Source organism: Anoplophora glabripennis, unplaced genomic scaffold, assembly GCF_000390285.2.
Source record: "Anoplophora glabripennis isolate ALB-LARVAE unplaced genomic scaffold, Agla_2.0 scaffold168, whole genome shotgun sequence".
Lineage (NCBI taxonomy): Eukaryota > Metazoa > Arthropoda > Insecta > Coleoptera > Cerambycidae > Anoplophora > Anoplophora glabripennis.
The window spans coordinates 771,034-791,293 of record NW_019416458.1 but is presented as its reverse complement, the minus strand read 5'-3'; the positions used below and the strand labels follow the sequence as shown (position 1 = coordinate 791,293).

Here is a 20,260-nt window from a genome sequence, read left to right as displayed (position 1 = left end):
TTTTTTCAAATTTCAACATCTTTTCCAAACGTTGTTATGAGACTTTGCCACTTTGTCTTTTAATCTTGAAACGCCCCGCGTAGTAACTGTTTTCAATTTGGTTTTGTTTACTTTCTCGAAAGCGTATTTTTATAAGGTGGTTGCATTTAAAATTACTTAAAACCTTTAGTTTCATACTTATTTGAGAACTTTGACATAAAAACTATTAATAAGTTGCAAAACGACTTGTTCTATTAACGGGACGCTTCACCATACCGTTTTTGAAACAGTCGGTTTTCCAAATATCTCGTGTTCACTGAAAATACGCTTGATGTATTTTTTTTTTTTTTTTTGTAACTAGGATATGTAAGTTACGAGGCCTGGCTTGATTATCGGGGCTTCTGTAAATATACCGTGCCGGTCACGATGTATAAATATATATTTTTCCTTGTTATAGCGGCAGCGGCCCTGTACGTGTAAAAAGTTAGCGGTTTAGTTAATCCAAATAATGGTTTAATACCGTCGATAAGGCAGATGTATACACTTTAGCTGCTAGTGTTTTTTGTGATCATTAAGAATTTATTTTTTGAGACTGAAACGTTTTTCCGTTCCGTTCCGTTTTAGCCTGTCGAAGGTGTAACTGCTGTAATTTTAACTTTTTTTTTTAATTTTCCTAATTCGCGACCGAGACGGGTCCCGCTAAACCGATAAGGAACTGGTTTTTAATTGCAATATTTATAAACGTAAGAGCCAGCAAATAAGATAAGCGGAAGGCTTGCCGATGTACAGAGTGGCTTCGAGAGTAAATATTTAATGATTTAATAAGCACCGGTTGTTCCCAATAAACGAGCCGCAAATCCACTTGTTTAGTGCAATAAGTAGGAAGAAGGGTATCGTACCACCCTAAATAGTTAAGCAGCGAAATTGGGATGTCTTTATGAGAGAAAATAACGTTTGTTTGTGTATGGGGGAGACAAAAAATGTTTTATCGTCATATTGTTAAACTTATTTGAATTATTCCGTTTGATGTAATGCAAATAACATTGTCGGCTTTTAAATCTCAGGACGTCTGTAATTTTGTTGTTTATTGTGGTGGTATGAATCGCTTTCTTTATCTGTCACAGTTTACCAATGACAACACATCTACCTGCTCTATTAAAACGCCTTCCAATTGATAGAACTAGAAACGATGTGAAAATAAACGGTTTTAACTTGACTGTTTTACTCTTGTTTGTACAGGGTGTCCCCGAAAAGTCTGTACAAAATTGTACTTGCCACAAATTCTCGAGGTGAGAATAGATCGACTTGCCTCAGGGCATCAAAGTTAATCATTTATTTTCAATTTTCTTCACTATTTATTGATAGAAACGTGTCAACGTTATAAAACTTGGTATACCTACAGGGGTTTTTTAGGGTTAAAAATTCAAATATGTTAACAAATTTTATGTATGATGTAGTGGACGTACATACAGCGTGTAAAGCATTTGCAAACCATTCTAACTTTTTTGCCGTTCAGTGAATGGCAGTGTTTATTCGTTTCCGTGTTGCTTTTAAAAAACGTATATCTCGTTAATGTCGCTAGGGGTAACAGTTTGTTAGAAAAATGCAATTAAAGAACGATTTAACTCAACTTACCTTAGTTCAAAATTGCTTTGTTTTTTTATGAGGTACACTGCCGGCCCTTTGAAAGTGGACGATTTATTTTTCTAATGTGATCTGGTCTACTTCATATTATGACAACAAGTTTTTATATGTCAGTGTCATTAGTAATTTGCTTGGTAATTCAAAATGCCGCGTTTAACGGAACCAGAAAAAGTGAGAGTAAAAGTATGCAAGACTCAACTTAAGACTTAAACTCAAAGAAAAATGGATTAACTTTACGAATCGCATTTTTTTTGCGACGAAAAGTGTTTCATTTTTAGATCTCGTTGACGGCGAAAGAATGGCCGTTAGAATGTATTTCAGAATTGGAAAAATAAATAATTTGCTACCTAATTTGGATTTGTTTTGCTCACTAGAACTAGTATGATAGACACATTAAATTTGACATAATAATAGCCGATTTGAACCTCACATTTTCAAGTCAGTCGTCCACTTTCAAAGGGACTGTACTCTAAAAATCAATGGTTTCCTCCAGACCCATAAATACCGAAGAGAATGAAGTAAACCATTGATTTTAGAATACCTCGTAAAAAACAAAGCAATTTTGAACTAAGGTACGTTACGTCTTTTAATTGCATTTTGCTGGCAAACGGTTTTGTACAGTAAAAGTTAGGACGGTTTGCAAATGTTGTATACGCTGTATGTGAACCCTTTACACCATACATAAAATTTGTTAACATATTTGAATTTTTTACCTTAAAAAAACCCTGTATACCAAGTTTTGTAACGTCACGTTTCAATCAATAAGAAAATTGAACTTTGACGTCCTATATCTTCTCAATTGTCAACTTTTGCACAAAGGCAAATCTGTCTATTTTCACCTTGAGAATTTGTGGTAGAATTTTATACAGACCTTTTAGGGGACACCCTGTAAATATTAAACGCCCAGTTGAGCTTAAGAATGAAAATACTAGATGGTGACTCTGTTGTTTGCAGTTTGACAGGAATTTTGTGGGAGTGTCGCCATCTAGTATTTTCATTCATAAGTTACTATAGGTATGTATAAACAAAGGTTTTTTTCGGAGTATAATGAAGTGACTGGAGTAAAACTGTTTATTTCTCCTCAGATACTTATTTTTATTCACACTGTAGTCTGTGTTTATTTAATTTTTATTCTAGTTTAGGGTGATCAAAATCTGAAATTTATATTTTTTTTATGATTTCATTGTTTATATTTAAACTGATGGATTTTTAACATTGTACATACATATACTGTTCTCTTATGTAAATTATTTTGTATATTAAGATTGTTTTTTATTTTTGTTGCCAATAAAAAAAATTGAATAGTCCTTATTGTTTAACATTTATTCCTTCATTCTTCTGAATTTCCCGGTAACATCTCCCTGGTCCTCAAATAATCTTCCTTGTCTTCAAATAAAATAGTGATGTAAAATAGCATGCTATTTAGTTTTGGGTGATATATATCAAAATATATATCATTATATATATCAGATGAATTTTGTTAAAAAAAAACTATATTCAAATTAGTTTTTTTATATTGCTAATGCCTTGCTGATTAATTTGACACCAAATACATGTCATATATATGAACTTTAAGGATGGAAACTGATGCATTTCTGGTTGCCTAAATTATACCGAAAAATGGTAGAAAACAGCCCTTTTTTTATTCCAATATACCTTTTTAAAGCAATGGAAGAAAGTAGTTAAATTTCATATCACATTTGGCAAAGTATAAATGAAGACAGTAAAGCAAACATTAATTGGGATAGGTAAATAATTCGTGAGAAATTAATTTCTAAATATGAAGGTTTTTTGGACTTTTACAAAGAAACGATTATTTCTTCATAGTATTGTAGAATTATGCAATTTTTTATATAGTTGTCTTTAAATAAATAAACTGATTAGACTTTATTTCATAGTTTGTTCATCACTTTATTATTTAAAAAGTTATATTGGAATAAAATTATTAAAAAATATTCATTCATGAATAGCATTATCTCCGACTTTTAATTCGCTTGATTTGTAATAGATGTCGCACTAGTAAAAATTTATTTATGAATGGACTCGGGTTATTTTTAACGAACAGCTGTTGTATGTGGTTAATTTGGTATAACCTGATTCTGAATTGGTAGTCATGGTTTCTGTTAATTGATACGTAAATATTTAAAGAATGTCATGATCATTTTAGATATATTTTTGTATAAAAGTATATAAGTAACAGTGCAAGTCCATACTATTATATAATTTTAGAAAATATGAAATATAAACAATTTTTAGTTTATTTAAAACCATAATTTATAATTAATATACCTATATTAGTATCTACGGTTAGTGGATAAGAGGGAAAACATTTTTATTTTCTATTCTACTAGAAAAAGTAATTCGTGACAAAAAATATTTTGCTTTTTAATTGAATATGTTTGTCATGAAAAACTGTAATTTATATATATACAGGGTGATCAGAAATTTAACAAAATTAATAACGTTGAAGAATAAACTGCTTTTGTTTTTGATAATATAAAAAAATGTTAATAAGAAAAGTTGTTCATAACGGAAAGTTATGTTATAATTACGATTTGTGAATAAAGCGGCTTACTTTGGTATAAACAGAAATGGAAAATATTATATTTTTAATAATTAATATTAAGTAATTCTTGATAAAAAAAATTCGCATATTAATATAAATAGAATTTTAATTGTGAATATACATAATAATGAGAAAATATAAAAAATATGTACGATATACTTATTTTGTCCAAAAAATGTGTAAAGAATTATGTACAAAAGGACGATTTGAGACTAAATTTTTTTTATGAGAAATAGGTATTCAGTTCACTTCACTTGAAAAAATAGTTGTAGGTACTTTAATACCTCCAATATAAACAGAAATTCTGTGGAACAGTGTAGTTTAATAAATATGTAAATAAATGAAAGTAATAAAGAAATAAATAGAATAGGTACAGTAGAACAGGAAAAAATTTAAAAAATCATAAAATAAAATTATTTCTTTTTATTAATTTGAGCTTCTATAATATATTCTGGATCCATACATCTTTTTCCCTGTGGAATATTTTTGTATATTATTTCTGGTAGTATACAATTTTTATAAAATTGTTCCAAATTTGTTGCCATTGATTTTTTCCATAATTCTTCATCTTTCTTAATTTGTTCTACATAGAGCGGGTTGTTTTCACCACTATAGGTATATTACGAAATAACATATAGACTTCTTCCGGTTATATTTAACTGTCTCTGTATCTGAAAGTAAGAAAAGAATTTTACCAGATAATATTTGTTATAAACATAGATAATTATACATTTTTACCTATTATGCTTTTGATTTACCATAATGATATATCTAGTCATATATAGGGTGCCACAATAGTGCGATAAAGTTTAGTATAACTGCCTGTAGTAGTGATACGAAAAAAGTTACTTGCTCGGATTCACATTTTATTATTATTTCCATTATTCATTATTTTCAGACCGAATTAAACGTTCAGAAAATCTTGTTTTTGGCCTGAAGATTTTGCCCTATACAACTATAACTGAAAATAATTATAAACTTTGTCACACTATTGGAACAGCCTGTATGTGCATTGCAACGACAATATGTCATATTTATATTACGGCTAAGTAAGCGGAAAGTCCATTGTCGCATATGTAATTTTTATTTTCAAATAATCAAATACAATACCTACATATTTATTTTAATATCTATTATTTACTTGAATTTAGTACTAAGTACAACTATGCCTAGCAAATTGTAATACTTACTCTGTTAATGTTTTTTCCTTCATATAAAAAATAGTAAACTCCACAAATAAAATATTTCGCAGCCACAACGCAACAATAAAAGATAACAGCTCAAAGATCCATACAAGAAATAATTACATTCGCACCTACTCTGGTCCGAATCCATATAAGTACTAAAATGTAGAAAATAATATGAAATAAAACTTTTAGTTGGCTGCAAATATTATAAATTTGTACAACCACTTGCCATCCTCCTTTTTTGTAAATATGTACATAATAATATGTAGAAGATAGAAAATAGAAATATTTTCAGAACAAAAAACCGGCGGCCGCAAATTGGAGTTTTTATTATTTTATTACCCTTCTCTTTTCATATGCAATTATGAGATAGCAAGAGAGTGGGATGGACGTATAGGCCGGACAACTCATTATCGTGCACGTGTGCGTGCACCTGGCATTTTCTCGTTTTTTTTTGGTGTGTTTTGCCGGAATTTGAATGAATGAAATAATCGTACTATTTTTACTATAAACGTATTTCCTGTAGCGACATCTATATGAATATTGTAGTACTTTGTTAGATGAAACGGGACTTCAATTTCCGTTCTTAAGAAAAGTTATCAAGTGATCTTTATTTTTTTTCATATTTAGATTGGAATTTTATATTTTTTTTATCATACTGACTTCTAATTTTTGTTGCGTGCTACTGACTGTTTATAAGCAAGTACGCTGTTTATTAGCAATTTAGTTTTATCAACCCAGAAATAAAAAATGGGAAATTTCTAGAACAAGAAAATTTAGTCTTTGTATATCACAATACGTACTTAAAAAAAATTAAAGATAAAAATTGAAATAAAAATTATCAAAAACTTATGATAATAAAGAAACTGCTTTAAAGTAGTACTTAAAAATCTGAAAATTTAGGGGTGTACTATAAATGGGGAGACCTAAGAGCGCACGTAATTTCAACTCACCCCTTCCACCCTAGGGGGTGGGGTGAAGGTTTTTTTTAGACGTACCCTATTTATTTTGCGATTTTCGGATTGTACGCGTAAAACTACCCCCAGAAACGCGTTCTTGGGGGTACGTCTAAAAGACCACCCCTCACCCCCTCTGCACCTACTAAGGTGGAAAGGGCCAGTTGAAATCAGGTTCGCTCTTAGGTCTCCCCACTTATAGTACACCCCTAAAATTTCAGATTTCTATATTTATTTTTGAAGGAGAAAAATGCTCATCGAAAAAACGACAAAATCCATACGAGGGTGGTGGTTTGGTTTTTGTGCGAATTCGGCAAGAACGCGCTTTCGGGGGTAGTTTTACGCATAGAATCCGAAACTCGCAAAATGAGTAGGGTACATCTAAAAAAACCACCCGTCACCCCCTAGGGTGGAAGGGGTGACTTGAAATTACGTGCGCTCTTAGTTCTTCCCATCTATAGTACACCCCTAAAATTTCAGATTTTTATATTCATTTTTGACGGAGATATTCCAGGTACCCAAGAGCTACTACAGTCCAACTCAAGCCTACCACACCACAAGTTTTTAGTTTTAAAATGTAAGGTTATGTTTGAAATTTGGCTTTATTCATGAAATGGCGGGAAAATTGATATATATCAGCTATTAACATAAATATAATAGCTGATATGTATCAAAAATTGATATATATCAATTTGTTATATATTTTCACTCACATCACTAAAATAAAAGTTAAGTAATAGTTTGATGGGAACCAATTTGGTATTTAAATTAAGAGATTGAATATGGATTTACAGATTTATTTTCGAAATGGAGGAATTTTGCTCCTAATAGTTCAATAAAAATTGTTTTTTTTTTATTAATAGATGGCACCACTTACATGTTGCCATTACAAGTTGACTGGAGAAGGATTAAGCCTTCATATACATCTTTAATCTTTAGTAATTCTTTTGCCAGAGTGGGGGGTAGGGTTCATTTTTTTTTTAAAGAAAAAAATACTAAACATTTAGACTAACTGTCAAACCAAAACTACAAAACAATTTCGATATTGTAGAGATCTTTCCATGATCTAGTTGGGTAGTCACTACACTGTAGATCCCGCCAATATCCTTGGCAGGAAAAATGACCTCGGATGGAGCGGGGTCGAGCGGGATTATCGCTCTTTAACCACTTCATCGCTGTAGGCCCGGACGCCTCGTAGAGGTGGCCCTTTCCCCGTCATTCCGGACCGCCAACGCGGCCGGATTGGATCGGTTCGTGGGGCCTCCTCCTGTCCTGGCTGGGACTGTAGATCCCAATCCTTCTGGGTACCTTACTTAAGTAACAATTAAAACACTGTAGGCGAGATATTAAAAAAAATGTGGTGGCGCCCTCTGTGAGTATTAATTGATACTAATTTTTGTTATATAAAACACATTTTTTTACAAGTTTCAACACAAAATGCAAAAATTATGGTGGTGCCCTCAACAAATATAAGTACAAATTTTTAACAGAAAAATCTAACGATAACGAATCGACCTAAAAATTAAAGAATTGGTAATGCATACTTTTGTATATAAATCAAGTTATGTGATTTTCTATGGTGAACATATTTCTATGGAAACTACTTTTGACCTTCATGATTCGCTACAATTCCACCGTAATAACGGAATTTTTTTTTAACTTCTCAAGTTTCTTACCCCACCACTCATTTTTTTTATCTTTTTTTTTTGTATACCTGATTTTTTTCATATCACAATAAAATTTTTTCTTTTAATGATTTCTTTCGGTCAGTTACAAACTTAGTTGCGTTTATTAAGTGTTAAATAAAACAAATAAAAACATGTCCAGAATCTTTATTCAATACAAAATCGTGTATTTCACGTCAAAAGGTAAAACCTTAGTGCCAATCGGTGGATCCCCCCCAGTTAGGCGCCGCCGGCTGAGCCGGTGTATTGGTAGCAGACCACTGTTCCTGTGCAACTTCGGTCGCCCAGTCATCAGTAGCGGGTGCGGGAAAAGCCGGTGCACCGGCGACTGGAGGAACAGGAACGGCGGGCTCAGCGGTCCATTCGGTTGTTTCAGTTGTAGTCCAATCGAGTTCTTGAGTATCGATGGGTGCAACAATTTCCGGTGGTGGTTTAACGACAGCGACGGCTTCCTTTGCGGCCTGTTCTTCCTTCTCGGCCTCCTCGGGTTCGCGGTAGAAGAATAAGTCGACAACCACGTCCCATTTCGTGTCACGCGGGATGATTCCGCGGAGACGGAGCACCTGGAATATTTAAATAGAGTTTAATTCTTTGGTTTTCTATAAAAATAATGTAATTTTATTTTTTTCCAGATCAGGTGGAAAAATTATGCAATATCATGGTTGTTCAGATTCGTATGGGAACAAATTTTTTGTCATCATATATTTATTTAGAGGTGATGGAAGTTTCCAATCGTACACGTTGCTGTTAATGCAGCTTTGCTCGCAAAAACGGGAATTAACGATTCTAGAGGACTTCCACGATTGTGTCATGAAGGGGGAAATATTTTTATTTGTAAATTTATGAGGAAATGTCACTGTTTTTAAAAATGTCTTTATTTAAAAATTGTTTTTTTTTTGTAAGGAAAATGTAATGTGAAAAAATGAATTTGAAAAGAAAAACTTCCTTCAGGCATGGAATGATGCATTAGAGGTTGTGGGGAAATTGTTGCCCCGAAAATAGCAGTTGTTATACAGAAAAATATATATATGCCTTCAAAAGTGGAAAAGCCCAAAGAACATCAATGGTGTCAGTGAAATGGTAGGTTCCGGCATACTTTTTGGAGAAATCAAAAAAAGTAAATCCTTCAATGTTACGGTCATATCACTCGATGCTAAAGTCGTTGGTAAACGAAAATTGTGACATTTCAACGTAAATAATAGCTTTGACGAGTCCACTTGATCAAATAACGTCTCGTAATGTTTGCAGATCCAGCAAACTAATTACATCGAAGAAATTAGTTGATAGTTACAAACTTAAAAAATGGAAAGTCTTGGAACCGGTTCATACGAGATTTTCTAGAGATGCTTCAGACGACTATATAGGGTGTCCCGAAATTAATGCAACAAAATTTGGTCATAGATTCTTAAGACAAATTTAGGGGACCCTTTTTTTATTTTTGCCAAGTGGCTCCCTCTTTTGGAGTTACAGTCCCCTGAAATCCGCCCCTAAGAATAATCTTGTTTATATATCTCAGAACCATGTTGTAGGAGAATCGATAAATTTAGTACAAAGGGGTATTATGACATGGAATCTCATAGTGCTAAGCTTTTTGGCGAAGAACTTAAGACACTTTTTCGTGGGTCCCCTAGTTTTTGGAACCAAAAAAATTTGGTTGCATACTGAACAGGGTTCATAGTTCAAAAGTAATAAAGAATTCCCTGAGTTTTCCAGGTTTTCCCTGGCTCATTTTTACGTACTAATTGGTGTTTATGTATTAAACTTTTTCTCAACTGGACTTCATAATCTTTTTTATACCCAAGGAACCTCTTATGAAGGTTTCAAAAGCCACAAATAGTTTTCTCTTTCAAGAACCCAGGGTCCGCTTTTACAAAATTTCCAGTTGCAAACATCAAATTCCCTGACTTTCATGAACATTTTTTAAATTCCCCGACTTTTTCTGGTATTCCTGGCCGCTATGAACCCAGTTGAATTTCTTAAAAAATATTAGTTTGGTAGAAAGCCATTGAATTGATAAACTTTTATGACTCTTGATATTTTTTTCGTAAAACAATGTTTTTGAGAAAAATGGTGAAATCACAATATACATTCGTTCACATTTTGACATTTTTCTCAAAAAAAAAATAAGGGACAAAAAAATTTCTAAATGTAGTGACTTTCTAGTGTATTAATAATTTTTAAGAAATTTAAATATGCGACCAAATTTTTTTGGCTTCAAAGACAAAGGGACCCACGAAAAATTGTTTTTTTCATATCAAAATTGCGACATCAACATATACCGTGACCAACTTGACTTAAAAAAATTTGTAAATGTAATTGAAAATGTTGATAAAATAATATTAAATTTTAATCAAATTCTAATCAATTTGTCCCACTCAAATAATTTTATGAGAAACGCCCCAAAGTCAGCCTCCTAATGTGGTTTTCCCGCCTTAATTCAATTAAAAACGAAAATTAAAAATAAGTTGTATATGTGATAGATACGAGCTTGGTATTATAACATTGGATGAAGTATTATTTGTAGGCTTCCGTGGCTGTCGTTAATGGTTGAATGATTTCCGGGTTGGCTGCCACATCGTCGATTTACAACTCTTGTTGATATGTCTCGAAATGTCAAGTTGTAAATCGACAACGTAGCAACCAGCCTGGAAATCACTCAACCATTGGATAAAGTAGTTTTCTTGATATTTCTTACAGAACGTTCGAGATCCAAATTAAAAATTTTATAAATATATGTACTGCTGTGGTAGTTTGATTTTTGATGTCTGGAAAAAAAAAAAAAAAAAAACGTCCGAGTGCTGAGTACATGCTATCAATGTTTTCTCGATTGTCAATTTTCATTATTTACATTAAAAAAAAATGGAATTCTTTCACTAAAATAATGAACTTGTGTTGCAGGCATCCTTTTAATTTACAGGCTGTAATTTAATGGTAACAGGCTGCAGCAACAGCATCTTGTTTAAACATGGAAAGATTTACGTTGAAAAACCACCTGATAATGTAAATGTCTTACTTAGTTCAAAGATGTCGAGATACAGGGCCTTGCAACAAAAACGTGCGAGGTGTGCATCAACCAAAACGGCTGAAACTGACAATTATCTACTTTTATAAACTCTACATTCTAATTTAAAAAAAAAAAATCTCAACCCCGTTTAGTGTCCCTCTATAGACTTTCTATAAACAGACAGTTTTGAATTTCTAATATTTTTACACTATTCCTGAACGGACACAAAAACAAATAAATAACGATCAATATATAAACTTGTCCAAATAATCTACAAATGATCTTGTACAACTCAACCGATCGGAAACTTCCATTAAATTTGTTGCAAACAGTAAAATATTAAATTTACCTCACGAGCCAGCAGCCACCACAAAAGACCGATGCTATGGGCAGATTTGTTGTTGCCGGGAATGGCAATATCGACGAACCTCAAAGGAGAGTCGGTGTTGCAAAGTGCAATGACGGGAATGTTGACGTATGAGGCTTCCGTGATGGGCTGGTGATCGAAAGCTGGATCGGTGACGATCAGCAGACGTGGTTCACGGAAAGCTGCTTGAATCTGATTCGTGAACGCACCTAAGAATGTTTATTCGTTAATAATCTTCAAGTGACAAAAAACTATTTGCACCCACTCGCTTGTTGTGTAAGTCAGTAACAAACAATAAAATCACCTACAGTCATAGGTTCCTTAGTAGTCTCATCATTGAACGAAGAAAAGTACAAAATTTAATACGGCATAAAAAATAATTACCAGTTTGTGCAATATGTATTTTTAAACACACAAGAATTTAAATATTTGGACGATCAAATGACTTACCAGGAGTAAATCTTCCGGCAATAGGAGTTGCGCCGGTATGTGCGGCGAATTTCAGTACAGCACGCTGCCCGTACGAACGGGATGAAATTACGAAAACTTCGGCTGGGTGTTCGATAGCAACGATGGCACGTGCGGCCAGCAGGAGTTTCTCCCACGTTTTGCGCAAGTTGATGATGTGCACACCATCAGCACGGCGTTTGTAGGCATATTGTTCCATTTGGAAATCAACGTTGGTCGTTCCAAGATGTGTGCCGGCCGCCAACATCTTGGTAACGTCGTCCTCTCTAAGGCTAAGGACTTCTAGACCTCCCGACATCTTTACGTTGTATGTGAGTTACGGAAAACCTGAAGCAAACAGATAAATGTTAGGTTATGTTCAAATAATGCAGTTTTTCATAAAATATTTGATTATACCGTTTCTTCAAATATGACATTTTAATCTAATAAGTAAAACATATAAACATGAAGAAAGTAAAATATCATTTTGTTTACATAAATGTATTTGAATTATTTTCTCGAGTTGTGTTCATGCGAGACAAAATATCCATTCAAGTTTTCTAAAATATGGAATAAAACCCATTACACTACATACAAGGTATAATTTATTTGATAAATATTTTACAAAATTAAAGCAAATTACATATAAATACTAAGCGATGATAAATATATTTAAAGAAAATTAATTAAAAACTTACGTGAAAAGACGCCACAGGGACGGTTCATGCAGAAAAGAAATTGTTTTTTTAATTTTTAAGCAGTTGGCATTTCTGGATTTTAGGTGCTTTCCTTTCCTTTTTATTACATGTTTCCACCAAGGACTGAACATCATAAGAACAATTAATATATAAAGTTTTTTAAAATTAAAAGAAAACTTTTTAATACTTCAGTATTCAACTTTGATTCATTTGTGAAATATGTTTCTTTTAATATTTGTTAAATTGATTGAATTTTTAGATGTCAGATCAGATCAGTTTGTTAAAAAGAATGTACCTTTTTATATAGTGAATTGTAGTTCTAATATATATTTTCTTCATCGTATGAACTACCATATTTCCTCGTTATCACAGTATACTAATCAATCAGTAGGGAAAGTTACGTTTCCCGCGTCTTCCATATTTCCACCATTTTGTTAGCGACTGACAGTTATTACGATTTCCGTTCTCATATTTTCATTCATAAATCTAGTTTACTATACTACTAGAGGTAGCATACCATTGCGAAAAGCGTGGCTGAGAGACAGACAGTATCTTAGACATACTGTCTCACTCTAGCACGCCACGATTGGTTGGAGCATTCATTTCCAACCAATCGTGGCGTGTTAGAGTGAGACAGCATTTACTGAGGTACTGTCTGTTTCTCTCGCACACTCAGCCACAAATTTCGTAATGGCATGCCTCCAATAGTATATGCTCGAAAGATCCGCCATATTCTTAGCGACTTTTCCTAGGGTGGGGGTATTTAAAAATTGCCATACGGAATTCATTCATAAATCATTTAAGTTTCCCTACTGATTGATTAGTATACTGTGCTCGTTATAAACTTTATAACAAGTAGTACAATTACTGCAATTATCAATAGTTCTGATATATCAATTTTCTATTTTTACAATTTACTAGGTTATGTTTACACACATGCTTGGATTTGTGAAATGTTATCGATTAAAGTGATGCAATTCTTTTAACCCTAGGAAAAATGTAGCTTAATTCAATTAAATAAAAATGTACTTAAACACTCGTTTTGTTATAATTCTCTTCTATTTGATTTTGATCAACTTATTCGTATTTTTTATAAGGTATGCAGATTATGTGGATTCACTTTTTTGTTTTAATTGTGCAGAAAATGATTTACTTTATACCGAATTTGATTACGTTATTGGTAAGTATTTATATCATTTTAAATTAATGAGTAACATTAATCTTACCTAGTGGGTTGTGGCTCTGCTGGTGCGTTAGTTGCTCAAAGACTAGCCAAAGATAAGAATGTAAAAATTCTTATTTTGGAAGCGGGAAAGCAAGGTAGTGCACTGTTAGATATACCATCAATGGGTCTATTACTACAAAATACTCCCTACGATTGGCAGTATGTGACTGCCCCACAAACAACGTCTTGTTTTGCATTAGACAATAATGTAAGTAGAATTTGACATTAAAATAAAATTATACATAAAAAACTCTACAGGCAAGCCATTGGCCAATGGGGAAAATTGTTGGAGGCACTAGTATGTTAAATAATATGGTTTACGTTAGAGGACATCCAGAGGATTTTAGGCAGTGGTTTATTAATAGAAGTAATTATGATTTTATGACGGACGTTTTGCCATATTTTGAAAAATTAGAAAATGATGTGCATGATGGTATGAAACAATTATACTAGGTTTCTTTTTTCAAATCCAATTTATTTTAGATGATTTAAGTGGTTCGATGTATCTTAGCGATTTGGTTTTCAAATCATCTTTGCCGGATTTAATATTAAAAGCTGGAAAAGAGTTAAATTTCGGAATTTCAGACGTAACTAATTGCAAACAAGGTATCTAAACTGACTATTAGTTTGTACTATGTAAATACAATTCAGAAGTAATATTTCAGGTTTTGGAATGCCAAAAGTTAATATGAAACAAGGAAAACGTTGGACGTCCTCTCATCATTTATTGAAAGTAAAAAACAGAAATGTTTTTCTCCGAACAAATAGGGTAGCGGAAAAAGTTTTATTTCGCCAAAACTTTGAGGCTTATGGCGTTCAATATTCGCATCTAGGCAAATCATACAGCGTAAAAGCATCCAGAGGCATAATATTATCAGCAGGGGTTATAGGTACTCCTAAAATCCTCCTACTCTCCGGAATAGGCCCCAAAACTCATCTAGACAAAATAAATATCGCTACCAAAGTTAACTTACCTGTGGGAGACAACTTACAAGACCACATAACGACAGGACTGGATCTTATATTATTAAATCAAACCTTAGGCATCGGAATTGAACAAATGCTTTCGCCTTACTCGGTTTTTGAATACTTTTGGTACGGTACGGGGCCGTGGACCACGGGTGGATGTGAGGTTCTAGCATTCGTTTACACAGACAGTACTGATGTTAATCGTGACACACAACCTGATTTGCAATTTATGGTAATGCCGTTAGGTATAAACGAAGACACCGGTGTACACCTAAGGCATTTAATGGGTATAAGCGATTATACGTGGAATAATTACTTCGGTTATTTAAATCAGACGAAAGCGATGACTATTTTACCGATATTATTGCATCCGAAGAGTCGCGGTATTGTTCGTTTGAGAGACGCTAACGTTAACAGCCCGCCGATTATCGATCCGAGATATCTAACGGAACAAGCGGACATCGAAGTTCTGTTAAAAGGCATAAATTTAATAAAGAAGTTGATAAATACGAGGTCTATGCAGAAACTCGGGGCGAAATTAAACACGAATATATTTCCCGGTTGTGAAAATTTCAAGTTTGACAGTAAAGCGTACTGGGAATGTTACGTAAGGCATTTAACGATAACTTCCTACCATCCCGTCGGTACGTGTAAAATGGGTCACGAACAAGACGTTTCGGCTGTGGTAAACTACGATTTCCAAGTTAAAGGTACTAATAATTTGTACGTCGTTGACGCTTCAGTGATGCCCACTATAACAAGCGGAAATGTGAACGGAGCGGTGATGATGTTAGCGGAAATGGCTAGTGATATTATCAGGTCCAAAGACTTTTTCAGTAGGAAAAAGTGTAGCGTTATAGAGATTTTTGTAGCCAACGATTTTTGTTAATATTCATATTTATTATTACAAAATACAAAACTATTCAAATCTGCACTGAAAAATTTATTTACAACTCTCCGAACTGAACATTTGACTTATATGACATTAGGGGTTTGCAACTTACATCGTTAATTCAGCGCCTCTGTCTCCGTGGGGTACATACTGTGCACCCTGAAACGGTAGACGCAAGTGAACTCGCGCCTCCCGTAATTGCTTAAAATGGACAACTCCACGTATTCGAACGGTGTGTTCGTTTGGTTCGGTTGCACCATGAAAGTCTGATACGGACGGCCCTCCAGATTGTAAGAGAAGCGTCCGAGAAATACCCCTGCTATATCCAAGGGATCGTATAGGCCCTAAAACACGAAACCGTGAACAGAGTTGACTTGCTTCAAAGCGATTTCGCTTACGGAAACTTCAAAATCTTTCGGTGCGCTGCTGGCGTCTTCCATGAGTTTTATGTGGTCAATCGTTACGGATTTTATGTTTATTTTCCTCCCCAGTTTTATCCTAATCTTGCCCGTGGATCCGTAGAAGGCGAAGCAGTTTCCCGGGTAGTTGGCGGGCTGGAGTATCGCCTCGGGGTTCGATAGGAGATCCATGTTTAACAAGTTGAAGAACTTTATCGACTTGTTAGCCGGGTAAGGAAAGGTGTCCGGGGTGGAGAATATTGAAGCGCAAGCATACGTTGAAGCGTAATCTGAAAATTTCTAAAGTTTTATTTGTAGTTATGCGATAAAATATATTTACCAAACATTCCTATTTTGTCAGAGTCGTATACGTCCAACGCTTTACTAATTTTCTCCACTATAACCGCCTCCTGTTGAACGTAAATTTTTGTGAAAAGATCAGTCAGTTGGTTCCTAGAAAATAAAAATTGTGTCATTTAACGGGATATTTTATTCTCGTAATACCTGCTTCCAGTGATGTGTATCCTCTAAGCTTTCCTTAAGCTTTTCCATTTCCATTTTAATATCATTTATGTTTACATCGCTCTCTGGTAAACCTGAGATCGACGTGGTATCTCTGAAGAAATCAAATTCGGATTGCCTGTAGTTTTCATAATCTAAAACAAATACATGGCTGGAAAAACCATATTCCAGTCTTTCGCACTTACAATAAAACGCAGCTCCACAAATTCCAACAGCTAGTAACATCGCTAGTAAATGAGTACATATATCTAAAAAGCAACAAACATTTTTATTAAAAGAATAAAAATTCATAAAGTAGAAAATATTACTTGTCAAGGTGGTACGACGATTGCACTGTTGTCGAAAGCAGTAGTAGGGATCATAGCCAGGAAAGAAGTCTATTGGGTCCAGATCCATTCTCGTAGTATAAAACTTTAAGCATATTGTAAATGAAAATTAATATAGACCAGTTCAAAATATATAATTTACTTACCTCTCACAACTAGTATTTAAGGGTCACTTAAAAAATATTTTTATATGAAATCTGTAAATGTCTAACACAATAATAATAAAAGTGACAAAATGACTGACATATCTAAGATTCCACAGTGAGTTGAAATTGTTTCAGTTTACAAAGCATACTAGTTTTTAGTTTAGTTGAATAAAATTAGTAAAAATAAAGTAAAACTATCTCTAAAAAGTAATTGTGGATCTTACATATTTTTTAAAAGTTTAACAACATAACAGAAAACTAGGTGTAAATAAAAATACTGATATTATTTTAAAACCGTAGAATAAAATTATCATTTGATTTTTCATGCAAGTGCCGAAACGCTTCAATAAAATCAATTAGAAAAAGATAGATAAAACGCATCAACCAATGGCTGCCTGTGCTGACGCCACAATGAATATTATTGGTTCCATTTGAATAGGCACCATAGAGTAAGACATTAATTGAGGATGGATTGGTAATACATAGAACAGGCTAAAAGATAATTGTAATTGAAGTGTAACTAGAGGGCGCAGCTGTTCAAAATTGGTGTAATTTTTTTTTTGGCGTAAAGGCGGGGCATTAACATAATAAGTAAGAAACAAATGAAACAAATAAACACAATGTTTATATTAGGACAACTGGACTCCAAATTTGATGTTTAGATTTTAATTATGCTTAATGTGATTTTATTTATTTATTATTAACAGAATAAAATTTAAAATAGAACATCCACAGAGATAGCAATATGTAAAATAAGCAATAAAATACAAGCCGTTTGGGAAAAAGAAAGCAAAAATTTAAGGACTGATAGAGCCTCAAAAAATAAAAATTTCTTTCCTATATTGTCTTATGAATATAAGACTTTTATTGTTGATATGTAGGGCATCAAATATTTTTTTTAATTAAATTTTAGCCGTATTTTTTTCAGAAAAACGGCATAACGTATTGAAATTTAGTATAGGTAAGTTTTCAAGGGTGGAAAATCCGTTACTGTCGTTACTAATTAAACTAACGATTCGTTAGTTTTTGACCATCTGCTGGAGGTCACTAGACGACCTTACTCAGTGATATTTTATGACTTAATTATGTAGTTTGAGGTTAGGTTTATTTTGGTGTATATTATATTGTAAATTTATCTTGTTTACTAGAAAGTTATCAGCAATCAAAAAAAATCTTTTTAACTAATACTATCGTAACTTTTAAAGAGAACAAGTTTCTACTAAGGTAACCAGATTAGTTTATCTTTATCCAAGTAGGCTTTATTTCCGAACAATCTGTATAGTAGGGATGGCACTTTTTTGAGAAAAATGCAATCAACTGTCTCCAAGTTGACCAACCTCTACGGTCAACTTGGAGACAGTCGATTGCATTTTTCTCGAAAAAGTGCCATCCCAACAAGAGTACATTTTTTATGTAAAATTACATTTTACATTAAAATATATAATACATTTCGTAAAAAACCTAACCTCAAAAAGTCAGATATGTCAAGTATCATTGAGTAAGATGATATACCTTTTTATGTATGTAAAACACCCTGTATAAATTGATAAAAGGAGAATTTGAGATGTGTAGAATAAAGGACGTCGTGTAATTATTCTACACATAAGAAACGGTAATACAATTTTTCAAAATTTGGCAACTATTAAAGAAGTAGCAGGTTTATTATTTGCAATTTTGAGGAAGTTATAAGTTTCAGATATTTAATAGGAAACATTTGAAATTCATTTGTCTTTTGCTTATAATATTAACAACACAACACCTATAAATTAGGACACCCTATATATGTATATTAATTTTTCGACATACAAACGGAAAATAAATATTATAGTACCTTCCAAAATCAATCTAATTTTAGATGATGGAAGAGTGTACTAAATTATCTTCAAAGCGACAGTATTATACAGGGTGTCCATTAAAAAATGGACCCAACTGTATCACTAGATTCTACGACGAAAATTAATGGGGAAAAGTCTTATACAATGTTGCTCATAAACGCTGAGTTATCGAGATACAGGGTGTTGAAGTAACAAAAATAACATTTTCTTTAATATCTTTCGACCACTTCAAGCTAATTTCGTGAAATTTCGTATCCGGGCGCTTTTTGGGTTGAGACGATTTCGTTGTATCTTCTAGAGGGCGCCACAAGCGACCATTAGGAAGCATTTAAACTGACATTTTTTTTTGTGTCACGGTGTATTTCACTTTAGACGGAAAAATCTTTTCCCCCAACATTTCTGCCTAAAAAAGTGCTAATGTCTCTAAAGCCTACCGTTTTCAACAAAAAGGCATTTCAATTTGTAAATGCATAAAAAAAATTGGTGTAAAAGTTATTTTCATAAACGAAAATAGGAGCAATCGTCTATTAGCAAAAAATATGCTTTTAAAGGCAATTACAATTTTAAATTTCGTTTATTTAACAATTTTACTACAAACAGAATTGACAGAGTAAAAAAACATACTTTCTAAAAATAATCTAATCAATCTAACACAATCTAAAAAATAACTAATTATTATTGACCTGTTTTAAAAGATACGTTGTTTGTCAATGTTTATAAAAATAACTTTCAAAAATTTTTTTTTGCATTTACAAATTTAAATGTCATTTTGATACCTTTTTTAAACAGAAAAGTTGGGGGAAAGATTTTTCCAGCCTAAAGTGCCATACACGGTGGCACAACAAAGTTTTGGCAGTTTAAATGCGTCGCTTGTGGCGCCCTCTAGAAGATACAACGAAATCGTCGATAAATCCGAATTTTTCATTCCAAAAAACCCATAAATACGAAATTTCATGAAATTAGCTCGAAGTAGTCGTTTTTCTTTTTAAGTTTAACACCCTGTATATCGAAAACTAGAGTTATGAGCAACATTGTATATCACTTTTCCCCATTAATATTGTCGTAGAATCTAGTGGTACAGTTTGGCCCATTCTTTAACGGACACCCTGTATAAATTAAATAAAAGGTCACCCTGTATATGGACCAATTTTTAAACGTGTAAATTTCGCCTTTTCCCATCTGAATATTTGGTAAATTAAATAAAAACATTGCAAATCACATTTTTTTAATATAAAACACCACTGGATAAAAATCTGATACAAAAATAAGCACACTATAAGAGCCTAACGCGACGAAATCCTTAAATTAAACTACCTTCCTCCAAATAGTTCCTGGAATAAACCGGAGGTCTGTAACTACCCCTATAACCGTAATTATTACTGTTATTACCATACCCCGTACGAAGATAATTGTA

General features: G+C 33.0%; 3 protein-coding genes across 3 annotated transcripts; 1 reads left to right on the top strand and 2 right to left on the bottom strand.

Moving 5' to 3' along the window:
• Positions 1–8,148: 8,148 nt before the first annotated feature.
• LOC108907244 (40S ribosomal protein SA) lies at positions 8,149–12,623 on the bottom strand. Its single transcript, XM_018710837.1, has 4 exons — positions 12,534–12,623; positions 11,839–12,183; positions 11,371–11,597; positions 8,149–8,580 (listed from the first exon to the last, which is right to left on the bottom strand). Exons 2-4 carry the CDS (start codon positions 12,152–12,154, stop codon positions 8,209–8,211), a joined length of 915 nt encoding a protein of 304 aa, XP_018566353.1. The 5' UTR covers positions 12,155–12,183; positions 12,534–12,623; the 3' UTR covers positions 8,149–8,208.
• An 892-nt stretch (positions 12,624–13,515) lies between these two features.
• On the top strand, positions 13,516–15,617 carry LOC108907247 (glucose dehydrogenase [FAD, quinone]-like). The gene is made up of 5 exons (XM_018710840.1): positions 13,516–13,713; positions 13,764–13,966; positions 14,017–14,191; positions 14,242–14,364; positions 14,424–15,617. The coding sequence occupies exons 1-5, from the start codon at positions 13,557–13,559 to the stop codon at positions 15,614–15,616; spliced, it is 1,851 nt and encodes a 616-aa protein (XP_018566356.1). The 5' UTR covers positions 13,516–13,556; the 3' UTR covers position 15,617.
• Positions 15,618–15,624: 7 nt separating this feature from the next.
• Positions 15,625–16,522, bottom strand: LOC108907248 (SUN domain-containing protein 3-like). Its single transcript, XM_018710841.2, is given in 1 exon segment — positions 15,625–16,522. A coding segment is annotated over 1 exon segment (474 nt). The 5' UTR covers positions 16,210–16,522; the 3' UTR covers positions 15,625–15,735.
• Between the last annotated feature and the right edge of the window lie 3,738 nt (positions 16,523–20,260).

Bases quoted from the DNA above. Each gene is read 5' to 3' on its own strand.
- LOC108907247 (XM_018710840.1), top strand. From the start codon at position 13,557: ATGTACTTAAACACTCGTTTTGTTATAATTCTCTTCTATTTGATTTTG. The intron at 14,192-14,241 runs GTATGAAACAAT...AATTTATTTTAG, and splicing joins AGAAAATGATGTGCATGATG to ATGATTTAAGTGGTTCGATG. The intron at 14,365-14,423 runs GTATCTAAACTG...GTAATATTTCAG, and splicing joins CGTAACTAATTGCAAACAAG to GTTTTGGAATGCCAAAAGTT.
- LOC108907244 (XM_018710837.1), bottom strand. From the start codon at position 12,154: ATGTCGGGAGGTCTAGAAGTCCTTAGCCTTAGAGAGGACGACGTTACC. The intron at 11,598-11,838 runs GTAAGTCATTTG...AAACATTCTTAG, and splicing joins TGCCGGAAGATTTACTCCTG to GTGCGTTCACGAATCAGATT. The intron at 8,581-11,370 runs GTAAATTTAATA...TAAATATTCCAG, and splicing joins GGTGGCTGCTGGCTCGTGAG to GTGCTCCGTCTCCGCGGAAT.